This window comes from Zingiber officinale, chromosome 3B, assembly GCF_018446385.1.
Source record: "Zingiber officinale cultivar Zhangliang chromosome 3B, Zo_v1.1, whole genome shotgun sequence".
NCBI classification, from domain to species: Eukaryota; Viridiplantae; Streptophyta; class Magnoliopsida; order Zingiberales; family Zingiberaceae; genus Zingiber; species Zingiber officinale.
In genome coordinates, this window is record NC_055991.1 from 104,981,721 (window position 1) to 105,002,365 (window position 20,645).

The 20,645-nt window shown below is 36.7% G+C and overlaps 1 protein-coding gene across 1 annotated transcript; it reads left to right on the plus strand.

Annotated features, from left to right (window-relative positions):
* The first annotated feature begins 7,311 nt into the window (after positions 1-7,311).
* On the plus strand, positions 7,312-14,091 carry LOC121967212 (NADH dehydrogenase [ubiquinone] iron-sulfur protein 5-B-like). The gene is made up of 2 exons (XM_042517297.1): positions 7,312-7,570; positions 13,734-14,091. The coding sequence occupies exons 1-2, from the start codon at positions 7,421-7,423 to the stop codon at positions 13,839-13,841; spliced, it is 258 nt and encodes an 85-aa protein (XP_042373231.1). The 5' UTR covers positions 7,312-7,420; the 3' UTR covers positions 13,842-14,091.
* Positions 14,092-20,645: the final 6,554 nt, after the last annotated feature.

Genomic DNA, 20,645 nt, shown 5'->3' on the forward strand with positions numbered 1-20,645 from the left:
CATCCGAGGGACCGTGGACAAGGTAACGAGGACAAGGGCCGAGGGAAGCGACTTCGAGGCATACGCGAAGGATGACATTGGGGACGAGCCGCGGGCTTGTATGCATCCGAGGGACGAGAGCCAAAGGAAGTAGGCTTAACGGCAAGAGGTCAAGGCTGTAAAAAAGTGTCAAGTGAGTCGTAAGGGTGAGGGTCCGAGTGCTGAGAGAATGTACTCGGGTACCAGTCGACTGTTGGTTTCACCAGTCGACTGGTGCAGTCGACTGGCAGCGAACAGAATGTTTCTATTCGCTTGGTCAGTGTGGAGCAGTCGATTGCTAGTTTTAGCAGTCGACTAGTATCGAGCCGTTGGGATGTAACGGTTGAATTTTCACAGAGGGCAGTCGACTGCATGTTTTGTCAGTCGACTGGTAGGCGGAGTTTTCAACCCGCAGCCTATATAACCAAGGCTTAGAAGCTTGGTTATCCTTGACGAAATTAGTGGTGGTAAACCCTAATTAGTAGTTTACTTATTCTCAAGTGTTTGTGAGTGTTGCGGTGAGATTTCTCCACTCACAAGGAGCTAATTGAGATAAACAGAGTTTGCCGAGGGCTAATCCACTAACGGATCGGGATCGTCCACTTCAAGGACACGTTGTGAAGTAGGAGCCCTAATCTTCGAACCACGTTAAACGAACGTGTTAGCGGTTTGCTTGTTTTTCTTTCCTTTAGTATTTAGCTTTCATATTTGTAGTTAGTTTGTATTTCCACTGTGCATACTAACGAGTGTAGGAAGTAATCGATTTCGGGGTGCCGTCAATCCAACCCCCCTTCAAGATGGCCACCGATCCCCAACAAGTGGTATCAGAGCCAAGGCCGCACTTCACCAGACTAATCGCCGAGAAGAGCAAATACAAGAAGATGACCGGCTTGATTGCACCTCTAAAGTTTGAAGGAGGAAGCCTTGGGGACATCACATTTTGGATGATGAAGATGGAGGTCTTTTTTGTCACGGATTGGGACACCATGATGGTGGTGAAAGAGCCATTTGAAGTCCCGAAGGACAAGAAAGGGAAGAAACTCCGACCGCGTCATTGGACGGAAGAGCAAACCTCACGATCAAAGGCAAATGATAAGGTAATATCTATTTTGATTGATATTTTGCCTAATGACGTGATGAGCCGTGTAGAAAAATACAAGAACGCCCACGATTTGTGGAGCAAGATAAAGAAGGTTCAATAGGAAGAACTCATGCCTACACACGAAGAGGAAAAATCCGAAGAAAAGGATGAAGTGGTCGAAAAGGAGAAGAAGGACCAATTGGATGTGGAGAACAATTCAACATCAAAAGAAGAAGAGGAAGTGAATTCGGTCACGTCCAAGGAGAAGGAGGATGAAGAGAGGTCATCCACAAGTGTGGATGAGGAAGATGAAGCATCATCAACATCCTCAAGGGTTGAAGAAGAATCCAAGACGGATGAAGAAGAGGTCTTGGAGGTCAACCTAGTGAGCACCTCCACCGAAGTAAAGTCAAAAGATCACATTGTGTGTTTCGGGTGCAATGAAAAGGGATACTATAAGAGTAGATGCCCATTGGGTAAGAAAGAGGTATCTCCTAAACTCAATTCAATTCATTTTAAATCTAATTTGAGTTGAAGGAAGAAGAAGGAGAAGAAGCACATAGTGTGCTTCACGTGTGGTGAGCGGGGTCATTACCACACCAAATGCCCAAAGAAGAAAGAAATCAAGAAGTTGGCGCATTTGAAGAAGGAGGAAAAGAAGTGGAGGGAGAATGTAGGCTCATGTCAAGGGGGAGCTTCAAAGGTAAAGGGTAAGGTAAACTCTAATTTAAATTTGAAGTCAAATTTAAGTTCCTCCATGCATGCTAGAAATAACTCTTATTATTTGCCCATGCATAACTTCAAATTCAAATATCATGATAGGAATAGGGTAATTGTAGATCAAAATCCTAGAAGACCAATGCATGATAAATCTAGAAACAGTAGACCTAAGGAGGCCCAAGGCATTAATCCCAAGAAGGGGAGACATATGCCTAGAAAAATGGGTAGGTCTAGGAATGTCCATGGTGGACATGTTGACTCTAGGTTTAGGAACCTAGAAAGGGAAAATCAAGCTTTGAAAGCAAAGCTTGATAAGTTGGAGAAAATCCTAGAAAGATTCAATGTTGGATATAAGGGTTTAGGTATAGTGTTGGGTAGTCAAAGACCCAACAATGATAAATCAGGTTTGGGATACCAATCTAGTGATATATATATAGTGTCTAATTACATTTTTACCCTCATCGGACCAAGTTTTAACCCCCTATACTCGCCGTGTGACAAATATTTGGAAGTAAATTCATTTATAGTATATCGGTGGCCCACGGAGTCTTCCTGAATCAACCTCACCGCGATGATTTGACACCTCAACTATAGTTGCGCCTTCATCGTAAGTACTGTGGTAGGGTTTCTCATCCAAAGCTTCGCCTCCTTTGATAGGTTGAATCTTTTGGGTTTTGAACCATCATTAGCTGCTACAATTTGGTTTAATGTCTTTAGTTCAGTAATGAGTGAGGGTTTTACTCTGAGAGAATTAAGGGTTTAAAATAGATGCTTATCTTTTCTGTTGCAGCTACTGTAGTTGAACTGCTTCAATATAGGTAAACCCTATTTATTGATACGTTGTGGTTAAACCCTACACCGAGATTGTCTTCTCATTATTGTAACAGCTACTTGACCCTATCTGCTACAACGTGATCAATACGTATGTTGTATAATATACAATTCATGTTGTACTACCTAAGACAAATAATATACATTGTAATGTATGTAATTATGGTATAAAAATAACAGTTTCATGTATTTTGAATTACAGAATTAAAATGGTAAGCCAAAGAACTGCTGCTTCTCGTGCATATCGCAAGAAAGTGCACTGGAAAATATATTTGCAATTTCAAGCATGGCTACTGCCCAAGCAAATGGGGATCCATTGATCATCTCCATCTGTCAGTCGTTTATGTGGAGTGATGATATAAACCCCTTGAAGTAAGGGTAGTTACTTTTCCAGTGCACTCTTGCGATATGAACGGGAAGTAGCTGTTCTTTGGCTCGCCATTTAGTTCTGTCTAAAAAATACAACATATATTAATGATACACTGTTGCGATCACTCCAATGCAATTGATTTTCACCCATACTATGATACCTGCCCCTCTTCTTTTTAAAACCATAATCTAATACATTACAATGTCTACAATTTCTGTTATGTAGTTCATTGTGACTTGTTGCTGGTAAACAATAATACTCTACACGTTGTAGCAGTTAGTGTCAATTAGCTGCTACAATAGTGAAAGGCAATCGACAATGTAGGGTTTAAACACGTTGTATCATTTTGTAGCAGTTCAACGACAAGAGCTGTGACATCAAATCTAATGTTTTTTTTTTTAAAACCTCTTGTTTCCTTCAAAGTAAACACTCATTGAATAGTGACCTAAAAACCTTAAACCCCATTGTAGCAGCTATGAGACAGATCAAAACCCTAAAAATTCAAACTATCAAAGTAGGCGAAGCTTTGACTGATAAATCCTAAGACAATACTTACGATGGAGGCAAAGATTTGGATGAGAAACAAGTCGTCGCGGTGAGGTTGACTGATTAACACTCCGTGGGGGCACCGATGAACTATCAAGGAAATTCCTTAGAAAAAGTTGTCACACGGCGAGTTTAGGGGTTAAAACTTTGGACTATGAGGGTAAAAATGTAATTGCACACTATATATATTCGCACAATAAATGAAAAAAGGTAATTGTGTAGATAAGGTTATTTGCCCCGTCACACTGTTACAACGTGTAGCAGCTTATGAAGACTAACTTTTTCAACGTGCTGCAGTTGCTTCTACCACTTGTAGAACCTCATTTCATTGATCTTAATAAAAATCAGATATTGCTATCAACTATTATTGGTTGAAAATACATAATACCATCTTGTTAGAGCGTAAACGAAGAAAGAGCTGTTAGAACGTTTTAGCAGCTAACCTCCCGAGTTAGCTGCCATAGGTTGTTGCAGCTACATGTCGCTCACGGTAGCTGCTACAAGGTGTAGCAGTCATTAGTCGAAGTAACTTCTTCAACGTGTAGCAACAAAGTAAAACGAAGGCGGTCAGGGAGCGGAAATAATTTTTTTTTTCAAGTAAATAATCTTTGTACAAAAATATGGCTGCTAAAAAAAGGACTTATGGTTTTAGCTGCCATAGCTTGTTGAAGCTACATGAATATGTAGCTACTACAAGGTGTAACAATTATTAGTCGAAGTAGCTTCTTCAACGTGTAACAGCAAAGCAACCCGAACACGCTCCAACAATGGAAATTATTTTAAATCTTTTTATTTCAAAGTTGATAATCTTTGAACAAAAATATGGCTATTAAAAAAAGGACTTACGGATTTACCTGCCATAGCTACATGTAGAGGTAGCTACTACAAGTGTATTAGTTATTAGTCGAAGTAGCTGCTACAACGTGTCGCAGCAAACCAAAGCAAAAGCGCTGCATCAGCGGAAATAATTTATAATCATTGTTTAAGCAAATTTAAATAGGGGCATGACAATTAAATATTTTAAGGGTTAATTTTTTTATCGAAATACGGATACTAAAATAATGACTTACCGATTTAGTTCCAACAAGTTGTGGCAGCTACATGTAGATGTAACTGCTACCATGTGTAGCAGTTATTAGTCTAACTAGCTGCTACAACGCGTCGTAGCAAACCAAAGCAAAGGAGAGCCAGCATCACAAATCACTTTGTATAATTTTTTAAACAAGATGATATACAACTACAAACAGGTGTAGCAAGTTATTAGTCGAGGTAGCTGCTTCAATGTGTACCAGCAAAGCAAACCAAGGGTGCTGAAGCACCATAAATAATTTTAAATAATTATTTAAAAATATATATAAAAATATGGCTTCGTAATCTGTAGCAAGACAACAAACCAAGGGCGTTGAAGGCAGCGAAAAATGTGAGAAAAAATAATTTTTGAATCAAGTTGATATACACAATACGAAAAGTATGGCTACTGCGTTAATCTCTCTCCTAGAAAATAGGGGTGCGAGATAGACGACTTACGAAGTTAGCTGCTACAAGGTGTCGCAGCTACACGGAGAGTTAACTGCTGCACGTTGTAGCAGTAAAGTAAGGTCCGAAGTAGAGCAGGCGGTTGTTGCAGCCGTCGGCCCAACATAATTTCGTCGTAGCATAAATCGTTCCCACCATCTACAACGACCAATCAAAGATGAGCTGCTACAAGGACAGTTTCCTGCAAAGTAGTTGATGCAACGTTTAGAAGCGAAGCAACGGCGAGGTGATTGGGAAATATAATTATACAATTTTTGTAGGCTATAACGGTGTGGATTAACAAATTAAAATGGAGTGAGGTGGTAGGGTCTCACTGCCAGCTTTGCAATTGAAGACGTCGGAGAAACTTTTCCGCCGGGAGGGCGAGGGATGAGTTTCGACGCAGGATGTTGAAGGATGGAGGGAGCAAGGGGGAGAGCGTGCGGCGAGGGAGATTTTAATACTACACTTACCCGGCGGGAGCGCGAGGTCGGTCGGACGCCGGACGCCGGAGAGGAAGGTAGCGAGGGAGAGAGAGAGAGAGCGACGAGGGAGAGGGAAGGGAGCAAGGGAGAGAGAGGTCGGCAAGGGGAGATTTTAATTTGGGTAATTTTCGTGGTGGAATTTTTGAACAGAGTGGCGAAGGGGAGAGAGAATAAAAGACATATTTTATTTATGGGGAAACCGAGCAATATGAAAAGTCGTGCTGCTGAGTTAATCTCGGTTAGAAAATAGGGCTACTAGAAAAATGACTTACGAAGTTAGCTGCTACAAGGTGTCGCAGCTACACGGAGAGTTAACTGCTGCACATTGTAGCAGCTACCTCTCCGTGTAGCTGCTACACCTTGTAGCAGCAAAGTAAGGTCTGAAGTAGAGCAGGCGGTTGTTGCAGCCGTTGGCCTTCCATGTCGTAGCATAAATCCTTCCGACTTGCGGTTGTTGCAGCCGTCGACCTTCCATGTCGTAGCATAAATCCTTCCGACCTTCTACAACGATCAATCCACTACAAGGACAATTTCCTGCGAAGTAGTTGATGGAACGTTTAGAACTTCAGCGGCGCGATGCTTCTTTATACAATTATACAATTCTTGAAGGATATAACGGTGTGGATACACAAATTAAATTGGAGTGAGGTGGTAAGAGCTCACAGCAGCTGTGTGATAGAAGACGTCGGAGAAACTTTCCCACCGGGAGTGAGAAAGGGGGAGCGAGGGACGAGTTTCGAGGGAGGACTTTGAAGGAGGGAGCGAGAAAGGGGGAGTGAGAGCAGCGAGGGAGATTTTAATATTAAACAGCCACCGACGGGAGAGAGATGTCGGTCGGACACAGGACGCCGGAGACGGAGGAAGCGAGGGAGAGAGAGAGCGGGGAGGGAGACGGCAGAAGCGAGGGGGAGAGAGAGATTGGCGAGTGACAAGAGGTCGACCGGAGAGAGAGAATAATAGGAATATTTTATTTATAGAGAAATCGAGATGGTAACACCACGTCTGCACATCGCTCACAAAGCGTCACCCACCATATCAAGTCTGTATATATATATATATATATATATATAAAAGAAAAATGGCCAAAACTAGTTATTTGTAACTGCTAGTTCCTCCTAAACAACAAACAAAATAAAATAAATTTCTTTAATGGCCACTTTGAAATGGGAAAAAATTATAATATAAAAGACTGCCTTAATGAAAAACTTAAGTTCAATATTTGGTTTTAAAAAAACCTATCCTTATTCCTGACCCTAGTCATTGATTTTTGACACAATTCTCGATAAAAAAAAGTTAAGTGACTACTGCAAATTGTAATAGTTATTTTTAAACGATTTTATTTTTTTTAAAGTGATTTAACCAACATTACGTAATATTAACCAAATTAATATTTTTTTAATATAAAAGTATATGTATAGTTTTTATAATCAAATTAAATTAAAAAAATAATTTAATTTTACCTATCGTAATAGACCATCTTCAATATGATAAATACAATAAAACATCCTTTTTAAATACATTTTAATAATTCAGATAATTAGGACATTTTTAATTTTTATTTTTCTCATAAATAAATACCCGAGCTTAATCCATTTCAGTGGTGAGTGGTTAGCCCGGCCCCAAGGGAGTGGGTAAATCGAGGCTCCTACTCCTGGGTGGTTGGTCTGAGTAATGGGCCTGGATTTACATGAACTTGGGCTGGGCCCAATACATAGTATTTAGGTCTCACCAAATCGATTTCGATGGCTGTGTGCTTCATCTCCTCAGGCAGATCCCAATTTCTTCTATTTCTCAGATCAGATCGTTTCGAAGGGGAAAGCTGAAGGGCGAGAGCAAGGAATCAGCGAGAGCGAGATGGCGTCAGGATGGGGCATATCGGGGAACAAGGGCCGGTGCTATGACTTCTGGAACGAATTCAGCGAGTGCATGTCGCGCTGCCGGGAGCCAAAGGAGTGCACTTTCCTCCGGGAGGACTACTTCGAATGCCTCCACCACGCCAAAGAGGTCATCCCTCAGATCCAACCTCTTTTTAGTTATTATCTTCTAATGCACTTCTCTTTACCTAAATCTTTCGCATGAAGATGCAGTATTTAATGTAAAGACGTGCTTTTTTGTTTTGGTGGCATCGATGTCTGTGGTTGTTGGTACACCTAATTCATGAAACTGGAATAAATTTTGGAAATTCGTTTGTGTATGTAATTTATGACTGAGGTGAAGCAGTAGTCGCAATCTTATTAGAACCCAAATAAGAAATATAGAAATTTTGATTGCTCATAGGTTATTTATATTTTTTGCACATGGATATCCTATCTTAAGGTGTTTAATTTTTTTGTACTCAAGAAAACAACATTGTTGAATACTTTGCCTCACTTCTTTGTAGTGAATAGTCTGAAAGATAGCTAAATATGGTTGGCCTCTATAACCACTCATGGATTTAATTTGCTCATATGGATAAATGTGGTATTTTGCTTAAGCTAGGATCTATCAGTGATATGCTGTAAGTAATTTAAGGTTGACGAGTAAATGTTTTCCTCACCTTGAGAATTATAGATTATTTCCAAGGTCCTCAACTCCTTATCTTGTAATAACTAATCAATAAGCTTTTTACTAGGGAATCAAATGGTGCATTCACTTAATTACAGCTAAAGGACTGTTTTGATAAGTTTGTTAAATTATACAGAATTTCAGATTGAAAATTTCCTGTAGAAATGGCTGGATGGTAAGATTTTTTTAGGTTGTTGGCTCATATTCTACTGGTTTATAGTCTTGAGGGAGCTTTTTTTGGAACATTGATATTTGGTTATTTGAAGGTTGGGGGTGTCAGTTCTATCTGCAATTTCTAGTTCTGAGGTGAGCTGTTTGGCACCTGCTTAGAAGTTCAGTCAAAATGTGGTTTAGCAGCAGTTTAGCGACGTATCTTCTCTCTTGTCAACAATTTGTGCATTGTGTTTATCTTGTTCTTACAAGTTCACATGTTATGAAATTGACGGCTCAGTAACTCAAAGCATATATGCCTTTGAGCAGATGGAAAAATTGTGACATCCTTATTGTAACATCTGTATTACTTCAGGCAATACCAAGCCATCTATGCCTTAACTATTTAGGGTTGACTACGTGGATTTTTTTATTACTTGGTGCACTATGCAAAAATATATCCTAGAAATATTGAAACCAATTAAATTTTTAAATTTTATTACAATAACTAGAAGTTTGTTTGGTTTCCTTCTACACTCCTTTCGTCTCCCATATAAATTCATTAGTTTCCTTTTATTGTATTTATGCACTTTCAATGTTTTGTTCTTATGTTACTATTTATTGAAGATCCACCTAATTGCCCCCTTGTAATACTATAATTTTGTATCATTTTTGCTAGTAACCCTACATTTGGATCCTAACATTCTCATTTTCTTAGATTAATTTAATTGTCTTATTTATTGTTTCTTAATAGCTCAACTCTCAGTTCCTTAAAATAGAACATATACAACCTTATAAAAAAAAAAAAACTTTTTAGCTTAAAGAGCACATGACAATCGTTTATGATTTTAGAATGCCCTTTCTATTTTAGCAACCTACTCATCATAGTTCACAAAATAGATATCAGCGCCAATATTGGCTTGTTGTTAAAGTAAAGTATTGGTCGAGTTAGAATTGTAGGATAGGTGAAAAAAATTTAAAATAAATGAATAATTAAATTGTCATATATTGAAAAGGTAAAAGTTTGAGAATATCCTAAGAAGGATTAACATTATGCTTGAATAAGTGCTCAAAATATTATTTTGATATATGAAGTTAAAAAAGAGAGTCAAACCTTACGTTGTCAATAAATAACTTTTTCTGCATGAGTAGTAGGCAATTTAACTCTTTCTGGATCAATACAATCTTAATGATTTATTAGTTCTTAATTTCACCATTGTATGCTATGTTTTTCCAGATTGTTTACATTGTTTTCATCATCATTGTCACATTGAGGATAATGAGAAGTATATAAATGATCTGAGTTGGTAGACCCAAAAGTAGATGACGACATAGAATCAAACGATGATGATTGATCTTGCACATTATTGCTATAGCTAGTGTCATGCAGTCATTTTGTTGTAAGCAACGTTCATCTTCGAGAGAGAGCTAGAATACAGAAGTTCAAAAATGCTTAGTTTTGATTCCACTTAAGCAAAATACAATGCTCTTTTATAAAGCATGATCCTCATATTCCAAAATGGTCACGAATGCCAATGAAATACTTGAAAAATCATAAGAAAATAAAAAGATTCTTTGGGAAAGAGTTGAATTCTTTTTAAATATTCGCATTTCACATTTTGCTCGATGGTTGCATGGGTTGCTTGTTGACTTTGACATTAAAGTAACCTTGAAGAATGCCATAAGACTCAAATGTTTGCATGATATTTAAAATTGTGCATGACTTTTTGGAATTTGGCATTATAATGGTGTATGGCTGACTTTGTTTATTCTAGAATGCTTATGTGAAGTATGGCTCCACTAAAGAGCCCACATGGTAGGATATTGTATGTGCATAACATTCTCCCCCATAATTTTGGCAATATAGCCTCTTGTGCAAGGGACCCTTATATTTTCTTAGGGAATTACCGTAGATTTTTAGCTGACTTCCAACTTGCTTCTCTTTCATATGGAAAAGTTTTGACATTTAAAAATATATAAATGATGGAATATTCTATTAATAATATAGTAGTAAAGACAAAAGTTATGTTGATTTATAATATATAGATTTATGACAATATGCAAGCTCTGTGTATTTAATCTCATTAAACATTGAAACAAATGAGCAATGAAAACTTTTATCATCATATACTTTTGATATAGAAAAATCTTTGTCATCAAATTGAACACAACTTGATATCACATCACTTATAAGTCACCATTGATTTGGCCCTTAATGTAATTTGAGTCATTGTTGAGTGAAAAATCTACCTTCCTTGGCTATTGTTGAATTTGTGTCTCCATGTGACTTTTGTCTTCTTCGATGTCATCAATAACTTTGAGATGTCAATTTCTTCAATCTTTATATTTTAATAATATAACATAAATCCTGTTTCTTATTTTATAATGACATTTAATTTCTAGTATATTCAGTTTGATTCAATTTTTTAATGAATTATATTTTACTTTCAATTAGTCTATGTTTTTTCTTTCTGGAATTGTATAAGATAAGATTTATATTAAATTATATTGAACTGAAGTGAATTGTCAAGGCTCTTTTCATTTTTGATTGATATATAAAAACCATATTATTCTTTCATGTGAATCATTACAAATCATACGATATGAATTGTGAATTGTATGATTCTAACAACTATGATTGTGACAATGTACACACACTGATAGCAGAGAAAAGTATCCCACTTTGAAGGCTGTAGTCGCACTAGTGTGCGGAGATGAGGTTGGTTTCTAGACGTTAAGGTTAATGGTAGTCATTACATGTGATTCGGAGGTAGTAACCTTGGGGTATTGTGCCCTTTAGTCACAACTTGTGCATAATGGCGATTTGAAGTGGTGTTGGGGTTGATGCTAATAATGATTTGAAGCAAAGGCTTGCATTTGCAACTAGAAATGAGGAATCATATGACTAATACATGAGAGTTTGAGAGGATGCAAGCATGTGTGGTCTGTGTAGGAGAGGAATTGTACGGGGAAGATACTGGAGGTAGTCAGACTAGAGCTAGGCGGTAGCTTCGATATATTTTTTTTTGTTCGGGCTATTGGTGTTCGTTGGAGAATGGAGATGTGAATCATGATTTTCATATCTAGTTAGAGTTATTGAAGGAAAGATCATTTCATTTTTTAACATATGATAACCCCCTCTATCTATACTTATTATTAATCTAAAGTTTCTATTTAGACCTTGTAATATATGACATTTACAATCTTTTTTGTTTTCACATATTTTTGTGTATTATTTAAGATAGACGGATAAGAAACGAAAACATTTGAGAGTTTAGGATAGTATAGACATGTATTTAGGTGTTCAATAAATGTTCTAGTTAGGTGATGTGAGAGCATGATAAATATGTACATTAATAAAGGCATAGGGAGAGTAAATAAGACTCGGTTAACAATGATAAAATAACATAAAATTCATTGATATAGTGGGAGATAGAGCCCAATGACACAAGAGGATCCATATACCTGACCTCACATAGTGAGATAAAGACTTGGTTGCTGTCATTGCTATTTAAGGCATGAGGCGCCCTAAAGCGCATAAGTGCTATGTGGCATGAGGTGTACGTGAGGCACACACCTTACAGAAGTAAGACACTCTCTTTACCGAAGTAAGACGCTTTGGGTATAAGTTTTTATAATTCAAATATATATAAAGAATTTCTACCAAAATATTTCACTAACAAAACTATAGCCCATAAAATATTAAATAATAATGTAAATATAAAATTCATTAGCAAATAAATACATTATATGCATAATTCAAATTTAAAAAAAAACTTCAGATATCTAAATCATCATCATCTTCCTCAATCATATCATCATCATCACCGAATGTTTTAAATTTATATAGCTCATCTTCATCAATAAGTTGACTTGTAGAAGCTCCACTTAGTTCCTTTTGATGTTGTTGCCCTTACTTTTTTTAAAGAAAATGAAATTCTAAATTTAAAACGGTAGGCATCTTCACTAACTCCAAAAGCTCATGCATCTTCACCCCAAGTCAAATTGTCATAATTAAATACTAAATCATTTTCTTCATTGGTGTTATCATTCAATCCTCCATCAACCATTCATTGTTAGCATTTATCTCATCCAAAGAAATAGGTCAACAGCGTCACACATATCATATAGACGTGTCAAAGTCCTATTATACTTAATAAAGCCTAAATCATTTAGTCTTTTTTGCTTCAACATGTTTCTTCTTTTGGAATGAAGCTTCACACAATAACAAATTATTTTAATTTTATTTTTTATAATAAATTTATTTAGTACTTCTTTAAATATTTTCATTCACAAGTAGAGAAATAAGTATCGCATGTATGCTATGTAATTAATTAAAAGGGTAATTAAAGGTATGGACTGGGGCTTTAAAAAGTTTTTTTTTACATGATTTGTATTTGTACGAGAAAAATCATGCCTCAAGCATGCTTGCCGCCTCTCACAAGGCGCACGCTTAAGGCACATAGGCGTTGGAGGCTCTCCTAGCTGTACCTTGCGCCTAGGCACAGCTAGGTGAGCGCCTTTAATAACTATGGTTGTTGTTGTGTATTTAAGATGAGATTAATTATAATCTGTTATTTCTAAAAGCTACTTCCTATTCAAGCAAATGATCAACAATTATGTTTGCTATCAACATTTCACTGTTATTAGAGTGGATGAATGAAACGGTAATCTCACCTACCTTTGTAACACCCTTCTTTGTCGATAGCAACTTCAAAAAGTCACATTAGTAGTCTTTCTTTTTAGTATCCTCTTTCTTTTGAGTATACGTTTGAATTTTAATAGTCTCTCTCATATCCTCATCTCTTGGAGTAATATCGGATTTTACTCAGTCGCCTGATGGATACTAACTCTTTGTTTAAAGGTAAATGCTAGAACTCTAACCTATCTATATCACTCTGCAACGTTGCACCAAGTATTATCCATCCTTAAAAACTAGAATCCTGTGGTGGGGAGGGGACCTTCAACATCTATCCAGAGACTCATGCCTTCATACTGCTGCACTAGTATCGTATTCTTTGTTGTTGTTGTTGTTGTTTTTTTTTATCATTGTTAAATGCCATAGTTTATCTTTTGTTTTTTTGTTCGTCCTTTTCTAGATTATGTAACTAACTTAATATTAGTATATCTAGCTTCCAATTTGTGTACCCATTTGTCATTTGGAGTAAAATTCAGGTCAGGTAGAAAAATAGTTGGGTTCAGTTAGTGAACACTCTTAACTAGTATACTTAGTTTGTTCTTTTTCTAAATGATAAGGGATAGTCTTCTATCCAATATCTCTGGAATGTTTGCCTGCCTGTCCAGCAAGTCGCCAATTTTCATTGTTTATGTTGCCGAATTGTACACGAGAATATGGTTTGCAGTGATTGACACGTATTTCATTTGAAGTATCATCTTTCAAACTCAGGCATATTTTTAACAAGAAGCTACACTCCGAGCCCACATTTCATTTAGTATTTATCAACTTGTGCAGTTTAAACGGAGAAACAGAATTTACAAAGAGGAGCAGCGACAGATAAGAGCTGCTGCAAGAAAGGCAAAGGAGGAAGCAGAAGGGGTCAAAGATAGTAGTCACCACTAGCAGTTGATCATAAACATCCCATTCAAATCTGGTGGATCAGATATGTTGGATGTGTTTTTTTTTTTTTTTTTGTATCTTGACGCTTTGTCGATTTGAAGAACTGTGGCCTGTTACCCTTGAAGAACCTCTGGGATTCATTTGTGGCAAACCAAGAAAATAATACCTTTTGTAGGAAAACTATTTTGTTCCAGTTTGAAGGTTTATGCCTTGCTAAGAAGTTTACATTGTTGGCTGATAAGCCATTCCAAGATTCCATGCATTCATCTTATCATCAAAATCTACTAATGCTGAAGTTCCTTTGCTTCAAACATTTATTTTAGAATGCTACATCTTAATGATTTATAAACATAGTTGTGCAAGCTGATTTCAAGGAATGTTGTCATAAAATGATCCACAGATTTACGGTTATTTTTCAATGAAAATTGAGTGAATGCCCAATGACATACACATCAAAGTTGAGAAATGCATTCTTAGAAACTAGACATATGGTTGATCTTTTATCCTAAAAATATCCCTTGATCCAGTGATATTGTAAAGCTATTTTATATGCTTATTTTCTTTTTGCATGTAGCTCTGCCTCAAACAGTTAATAAGTTGTCGGTTTCTGTATTTTCTAGTTATGAGTTCATGCTTGATTTGTTGCACCATCAATTAAATTGAAATTTGTCTTTTATTTGCCATAGATTTCTTCAAATCATCCAAATATTTGGAAAATGCTGGTACATCTCTTGTAGTTACTGACAAATTACTGGGGTGCTCATTTATTGTGAATATTTAATTATTCAAATTACAATTGACTAGTGAGAAGTTCGAATTAGATATTCTATTTGATAGTTATATTTTGATATATGTTATTCTTTATTAAGAATTTTATCTTATACATGCCACTTGTGATTTAGTGCCACTGTTAGAGAAAACTCAAAATGTCTCCACACAATCAAAGTTGTCATTTTATGTCTCAGATCTTAAACCCTTGCAAAATGCGTCTCCTGCATCAACTACTAATGGAGTTAATAGTTAGGTGCATTGCATGTGACATAATGTACCACAAGCCATTGCAAATCAGTTTATGGTTTTAAAACAAAGAATTTAGCTGCTTTGAGCTTTTAGACAGCACTAGAAAGATAGTAAAATATACTTTTATCCAAAGAAGCTAATTTTGATGAAAATATTCGCTACAAGCTGATTGCATAATCGGCTAATAAATTATTTTATGGTGCAAGCTGATTTGAAAATCTGTAGGTTTTAAAAACTGAAGATTTTGGCCACTTTAAGTTTGTCACCACCACTAGAAAGATATTTCAAAGCTTTTTGCCACAAAAATTTTAATGAAAAATTCCACTGGAAGTTGATTTGCAAATCAGCTTACAAACATTCTATTGTGCTCGTTTTGATGATGCAAATCAGTTTCCACTAAAAATTTAAATTTTTGTCTATGTAAGTTTATTAACATCATTAGAGATTAGAGAGATATTCAAAGTTTCTTTCCTGAAAAACTTAGTGTGATTAGAAATTCCATTACAAGCTGATTTGCAAAATTACAACAATTTGCAGGCTTTCTGTGCCAATTTTGTCCTAGTTTTGATGGCATAAGCAGATTTGAAAATCAGTTGCGTGATATAAAAATCAAATATTTTGGTCATTTTTGAGTTTGTTAACACCACTAGACATTTCATGTCTTTTGCCCCTTAGAAAACCTTTTCGATGAAAAATTCAACCGCAAGTTGAATTGCAAAATTATATGGTATCATGTGTAGTGCAAATGATTGTCAGCTATGGAGACATTTCAGCGAGGAATTCGAATTCTGCAGTAAAATAACAACTTTAAACATGGGGGTATTTTGAAGAAGTAAACGACTATGATGGGTAAAATGAAATTTTCTCCATTACTAATGAGCTTAAAGTGACTAGTTAACCTTAGACATTTGATGATGGTTTGTGAGATTCGATGATGGACATCCAATAAGTGACAAAAAAAAAAAAAAAAAAAAAAAAAAAGGCAAAAGTCAAAATAGCACCTTTTTTTTATCGAATCGTCAAAGGGGCATTCTATGTTGATTTTTTTTTTTTTATCAAAAAGACATCTCACACTCATATAAAATGACACAACTATTTTTCAGTATTGTTCTCATTGTTATTTTATCTCCCATCTAAATTGAGCACTTAAAAGCTACTAAACCATAGTTGCTACATAGTTATAGTAATTATGATTTTGTAATTGCTACAACATATTTTTTTTTAAGACAAATTGATTGGAGTCTCAGAAAAGGATTCAGACGATATTTTTTGAGCTTGAAATCATGCTATTGTTAGGGATCGTTGGTGGCCGACTATCAAAGGGTTGATTAACATTGCACAAATTAAAAGAAATACCCTTCTCAAACTTTTAAAAGAACACTTGCATATAATTAAATAAAGAAAGAAACTAAAAGAAGAGACTCACGGATTTGACTTGGTAACAACCGGGGAGGTTGTTAATCCAAGGAATGAATCGTACACTAAAGATCTCCTTCAAGCGGAGAAGCCTCTTACAGATTGACGTACAAAAAATGAGAAGCTAAACTAGACAAGAGAAGCGCACAAGTGTAGAATATGCACTTGCTTGTTATGTTCTAGCTTCTGGACCAAGGTTGTATTTATAGCCTTGGTCGGGGTGCCTGGAGGGTTCCAGGCACCTGGAAGGGGGATAAAGTTTTATCCCCTTCGCAATGGATCGTGGTCAAACGCGATCCGATCAAAATTGGGTTCTGGGTGCTCGAAATCTATCCGGGCGCCCGGAATGGGTCCGGGCGCCTGGACCACTAAAGTCAACTTAGTTGACTTTTTGGTCCGGGCCCTCTGCTCCGGTGCTGGTGCTACTCACCTCGATCCGGGTCTTTCGCTTCGGTTCTGCTTGCTTGGGTGATTTCAACCAATCGAAATAAGACTCACCTGAACCCAATTTCGACTTTCTCGAGCAACCTTCCACTCCGGCTTCTCGTCCCTCAGAAACGCTACGCGCTTCCTTCTCGTCCACCCACGTACTCTTCCGCAGCACCTCATCCCATGGACGCACCGAGCTCGTCGGCTCTCTCCCGTGCCGCCCTTCTCGCTAGCTGCGTCTTTCGCTTGACTTCTTGTGCTCTTAAGCTCCTGCACACTTAGACACAAGGTTAAAACACTACAAGACCTAACCTAACTTGGTTGATCACATAAAAATATCCTTGGGGTTCCAACAATCTCCCCCTTTTTGATGTGAGCAATCCAAGTTAAGTTAGTGTAAAAAGACATAAAATTATAATAATAAATTCTGCATTAAAGTGCAAAAAATAAAGAAAATTGAATCTACCTCCCCCTAGACTTAATCTTTTCCTTCTCCCCCTTTGATAACATAAAAATGGGGTAACAAGAAAAATCTAAGGGTACGAAAAAAACTTGGAAAAAAATTTGATCACTAAAATTTTGTTATCACTAAAAATTTGCAATAGTTCAAAAAAATATTTTAAGATAATTTTCTAACAGAAAATTTCTAAGACAATTTTGCAAAAAAAATCTGAAAATTTTTTCTAAGTAAAAAAAATTCAACCAGCAAAATATTTTTGACTGACTATTAAAGAAATAATTTTGCTAAGATTTTGTAAAAAATTATTTTAAAGAAAAATCGAAGTTTGACATTTCCAAGTAGAAAATATTTGAAAAATTTTCTAAAGCATTAACTGATCCTAATTTTAATACTTTATCAGTTAGTTAATTAAATATTTTATTTCAATATTTTGGCTTCTAAGCTGTGGTGAGGCACTAGGCCTTCTTGGTTATTAGATCATCAACCACTTTTAGACAAAGCCTCATAAAGAAATTAAACATTTAAAGAACTCTCTGAAAGCCCTAAATTTAAATTAAGGTTCAAGTTAAACATGACTTCGGAACCCAATATAGGTTCTAGCCAACTGGGTTAATTAGGTAGTTCTTAGGGACATATTTCTTTAAAATATTTCTAGTTTGTCCCTTGTGATATCTAAAATACCAATTTAGATTATTGAATTTTCTATAACTTGTATTAGATGAGCATGTAAGATTTTTTAAGTTATTTATTTCCTTTTACAAATTATCATTTTCTAATTTTACTTTGTCAAACTCTTCTAACGGGCAGGATTTAGCTAGAATTAATTTTTAATTTTTAATCTCTTTTTCTAATTTGCAGCAATTTTTAGTTAATATTTTAACAAACTTAAATAATTTATCGAGAGGAAGAGATCGTACCTGACTTATCTTGTCGACCTCGTTATCCGTGGCTCCCCCTGAACTATTGTTTTCTTCCAACGTAGCTTCCCCTTCATCTATGCTCTCGATACTCATTTCGGACGAGCTTGAATCGTAGTCCTCGTCTTGATAACTTGCCATTAATGCAAGTCTGGAGAAGGCCTCGACTTCCGATTCGGACGACGTATCGTCACACGTCGCTTTTAGTGTCTTGAACTTCTTTGTTTGGACAGACTTCTTTCCTTTATCCTTGTCCTTGTTCCATAGCTTGGGGTAGTTGTCTTTGACGTGACCTTCTTTATTGCAGTGGTAACATCTGATCGTCCTTTTATTTCTACCCTACGGATGGTTAGTTTTACTTGAATTAAACAACTTTTTAAAGCACCTTAGCATCATAACCATTTCCTTGTTGTCGAGAGATGATTCTGACTCATGTTAATCTCTCGCTGCCTTGAGGGCAATATTGTACTTCGGCTCCTTCGTACCTACACATCTCGATTCATGCACTTCAAATGTAGAAAATAATTCTTCTAAGGTAATATTTTCTAAGTCATTAGAGATATAAAAAGCATCTACTGGTGAAGTCCATTTCGTATTCCTAGGAAATGCATTTAACGTGTACCTTAGCGAATCTCGGTTACTTACCTTTTCTCCGAGATTCGATAGTCCGGTGATGAGCTCCTTAATCCTCGAGTGGAGATGCACAATTGTTTCGTCTTCTTCAAGCCGTAGGTTAGTCAGCTGGTTGCGAAATAAGTCCTGCCTCGCGAGATTAGCTTCGGACGTCCCTTCGTGTAGCTTAAGGAACTTCTCCCAAAGCTCCTTTGCTAAGTTGTAGTTGCTGATCCAGTTGACTTCTTGTGGTGGAAGGACGCTCAGCAGGTGGAACTCTGTTTTGCCATTTGCCATGTAGTTGGCCTGCTCTTTTTTCATCCACTGGTATTTTTCTTTCCCTTTTGGTGCTTTAAAACCAAACTCCATTATCAAAAGTAAATCAAAATCCATTTTGGAAAATACCTGCATTCGCTTTTTTCAGCTAGCGAACTCCCCCTCGAACTTTGGTGGGTATATGCTTGGTCTGGTCATCGTCTTTGCTTCGATCGGCGGTTAGTCTTCCTGAAGCATCCTGGCTCTGATACCACTTGTTGGGGACCGTTGGTGGCCGACTATCGAAGGGTTGACTAGTACTGCACAAAAAGAAATACCCTTCTCGAACTTTTAAAAGAACACTTACATATAATTAAATAAAGAAAGAAACTAAAAGAAGAGGCATACGAATTTGACTTCGTTACAATCAGGAGGTTGTTAATCCAAGGAATGAATCGCACACTAAAGATCTCCTTTAGGCAGAGAAGCCTCTTACAGCAATGACGTATAAAAAATGAGAAGCTAAACTAGACAAGAGAAACACACAAGTGTAGAATATGCACTTGCTTGTTCTGTTCTAGCTTCTGGACCAAGATTGTATTTATAGCCTTGGTAGGGGCGCCTGGAGGGTTCAAGGCACATGGAAGGGGGATAAAGTTTTATCCTCTTCGCAATGGATCACGGTCAAACGCGATCCGGTCAAAATCGAGTTCCGGGCACCCGGAATGGGTCCGGGCGCCTTGACCACTAAAGTCAACTTAGTTGACTTTTTGGTCTGGGCCCTCTGCTCCGGTGCTGCTCACCTCGGTACGGGTCTTCTGCTCCGGCTCTGCTCATTTGGGTGATTTCAACCAATCGAAATAAGGCTTACTCGAACCCAATTTCGGCCTTCTCGAGCGACCTTCCGCTCCAGCTTCTAGTCCCTCTGAAACTCCGCGCGTTTTCTTCTCGTCCGTCCGCGTACTCTTCCACAGCACCTCGTCCCTTAGACGCACCGAGTCCATCGGCTCTCTCCCGTGCCGTCCTTCTCGCTAGCTGCGTCTTTCGCTCAACTTTTTGTGCTCCTAAGCTCCTGCACATTTAGACACAAAGTTAAAACACCACATGACCTAACCTAACTTGGTTGATCACATCAAAACATCCTTGGGGTTCCAACAATCTCCCCCTTTTTGATGTGAACAATCCAAGTTAAGATAGGGTAAAAAGACATAAAATTATAACAATAAATTCTGCATTAAAGTGCAAAAAATAAAGAAAATTGAATCTACCTCCCCCTGGACTTAATATTTTCCTTCTCCCCCTTTGATCACATAAAAATTGAGTAACAATAAAAATCTAAGGGTTCCAAAAAAACTTGGAAAAAAATTTGATCAATAAAATTTTGTTATCACTAAAAATTTGCAATAGTTCAAAAAAAAAATTTTAATATAAATTTTCTAACAGAAATTTCTAAGTTAGACAACTTTGTAAAAAAAAATTTGAGAAATTTTTCTAAGTAAAAAAAAAATCAACCAACAAAATATTTTTGACTCACTATTAAAGAAATAATTTTGCTAAGTTTTTACAAAAAAATATTTTAAGAAAAATCTAAGTTTGACATTTCCAAGTAGAAAATATTTGAAAATTTTTCTAAAGCATTAACTGATCCTAATTTTAATGCTTTATCAGTTAGTCAATTAAATATTTTATTTCAATATT

What these genes read in the sequence shown, in the direction of transcription:
- LOC121967212 (XM_042517297.1), top strand. Translation starts at nt 7,421, where the DNA reads ATGGCGTCAGGATGGGGCATATCGGGGAACAAGGGCCGGTGCTATGAC. An exon ending in GCCTCCACCACGCCAAAGAG is followed by an intron (nt 7,571 to 13,733) that starts GTCATCCCTCAG and finishes CAACTTGTGCAG; the next exon opens with TTTAAACGGAGAAACAGAAT.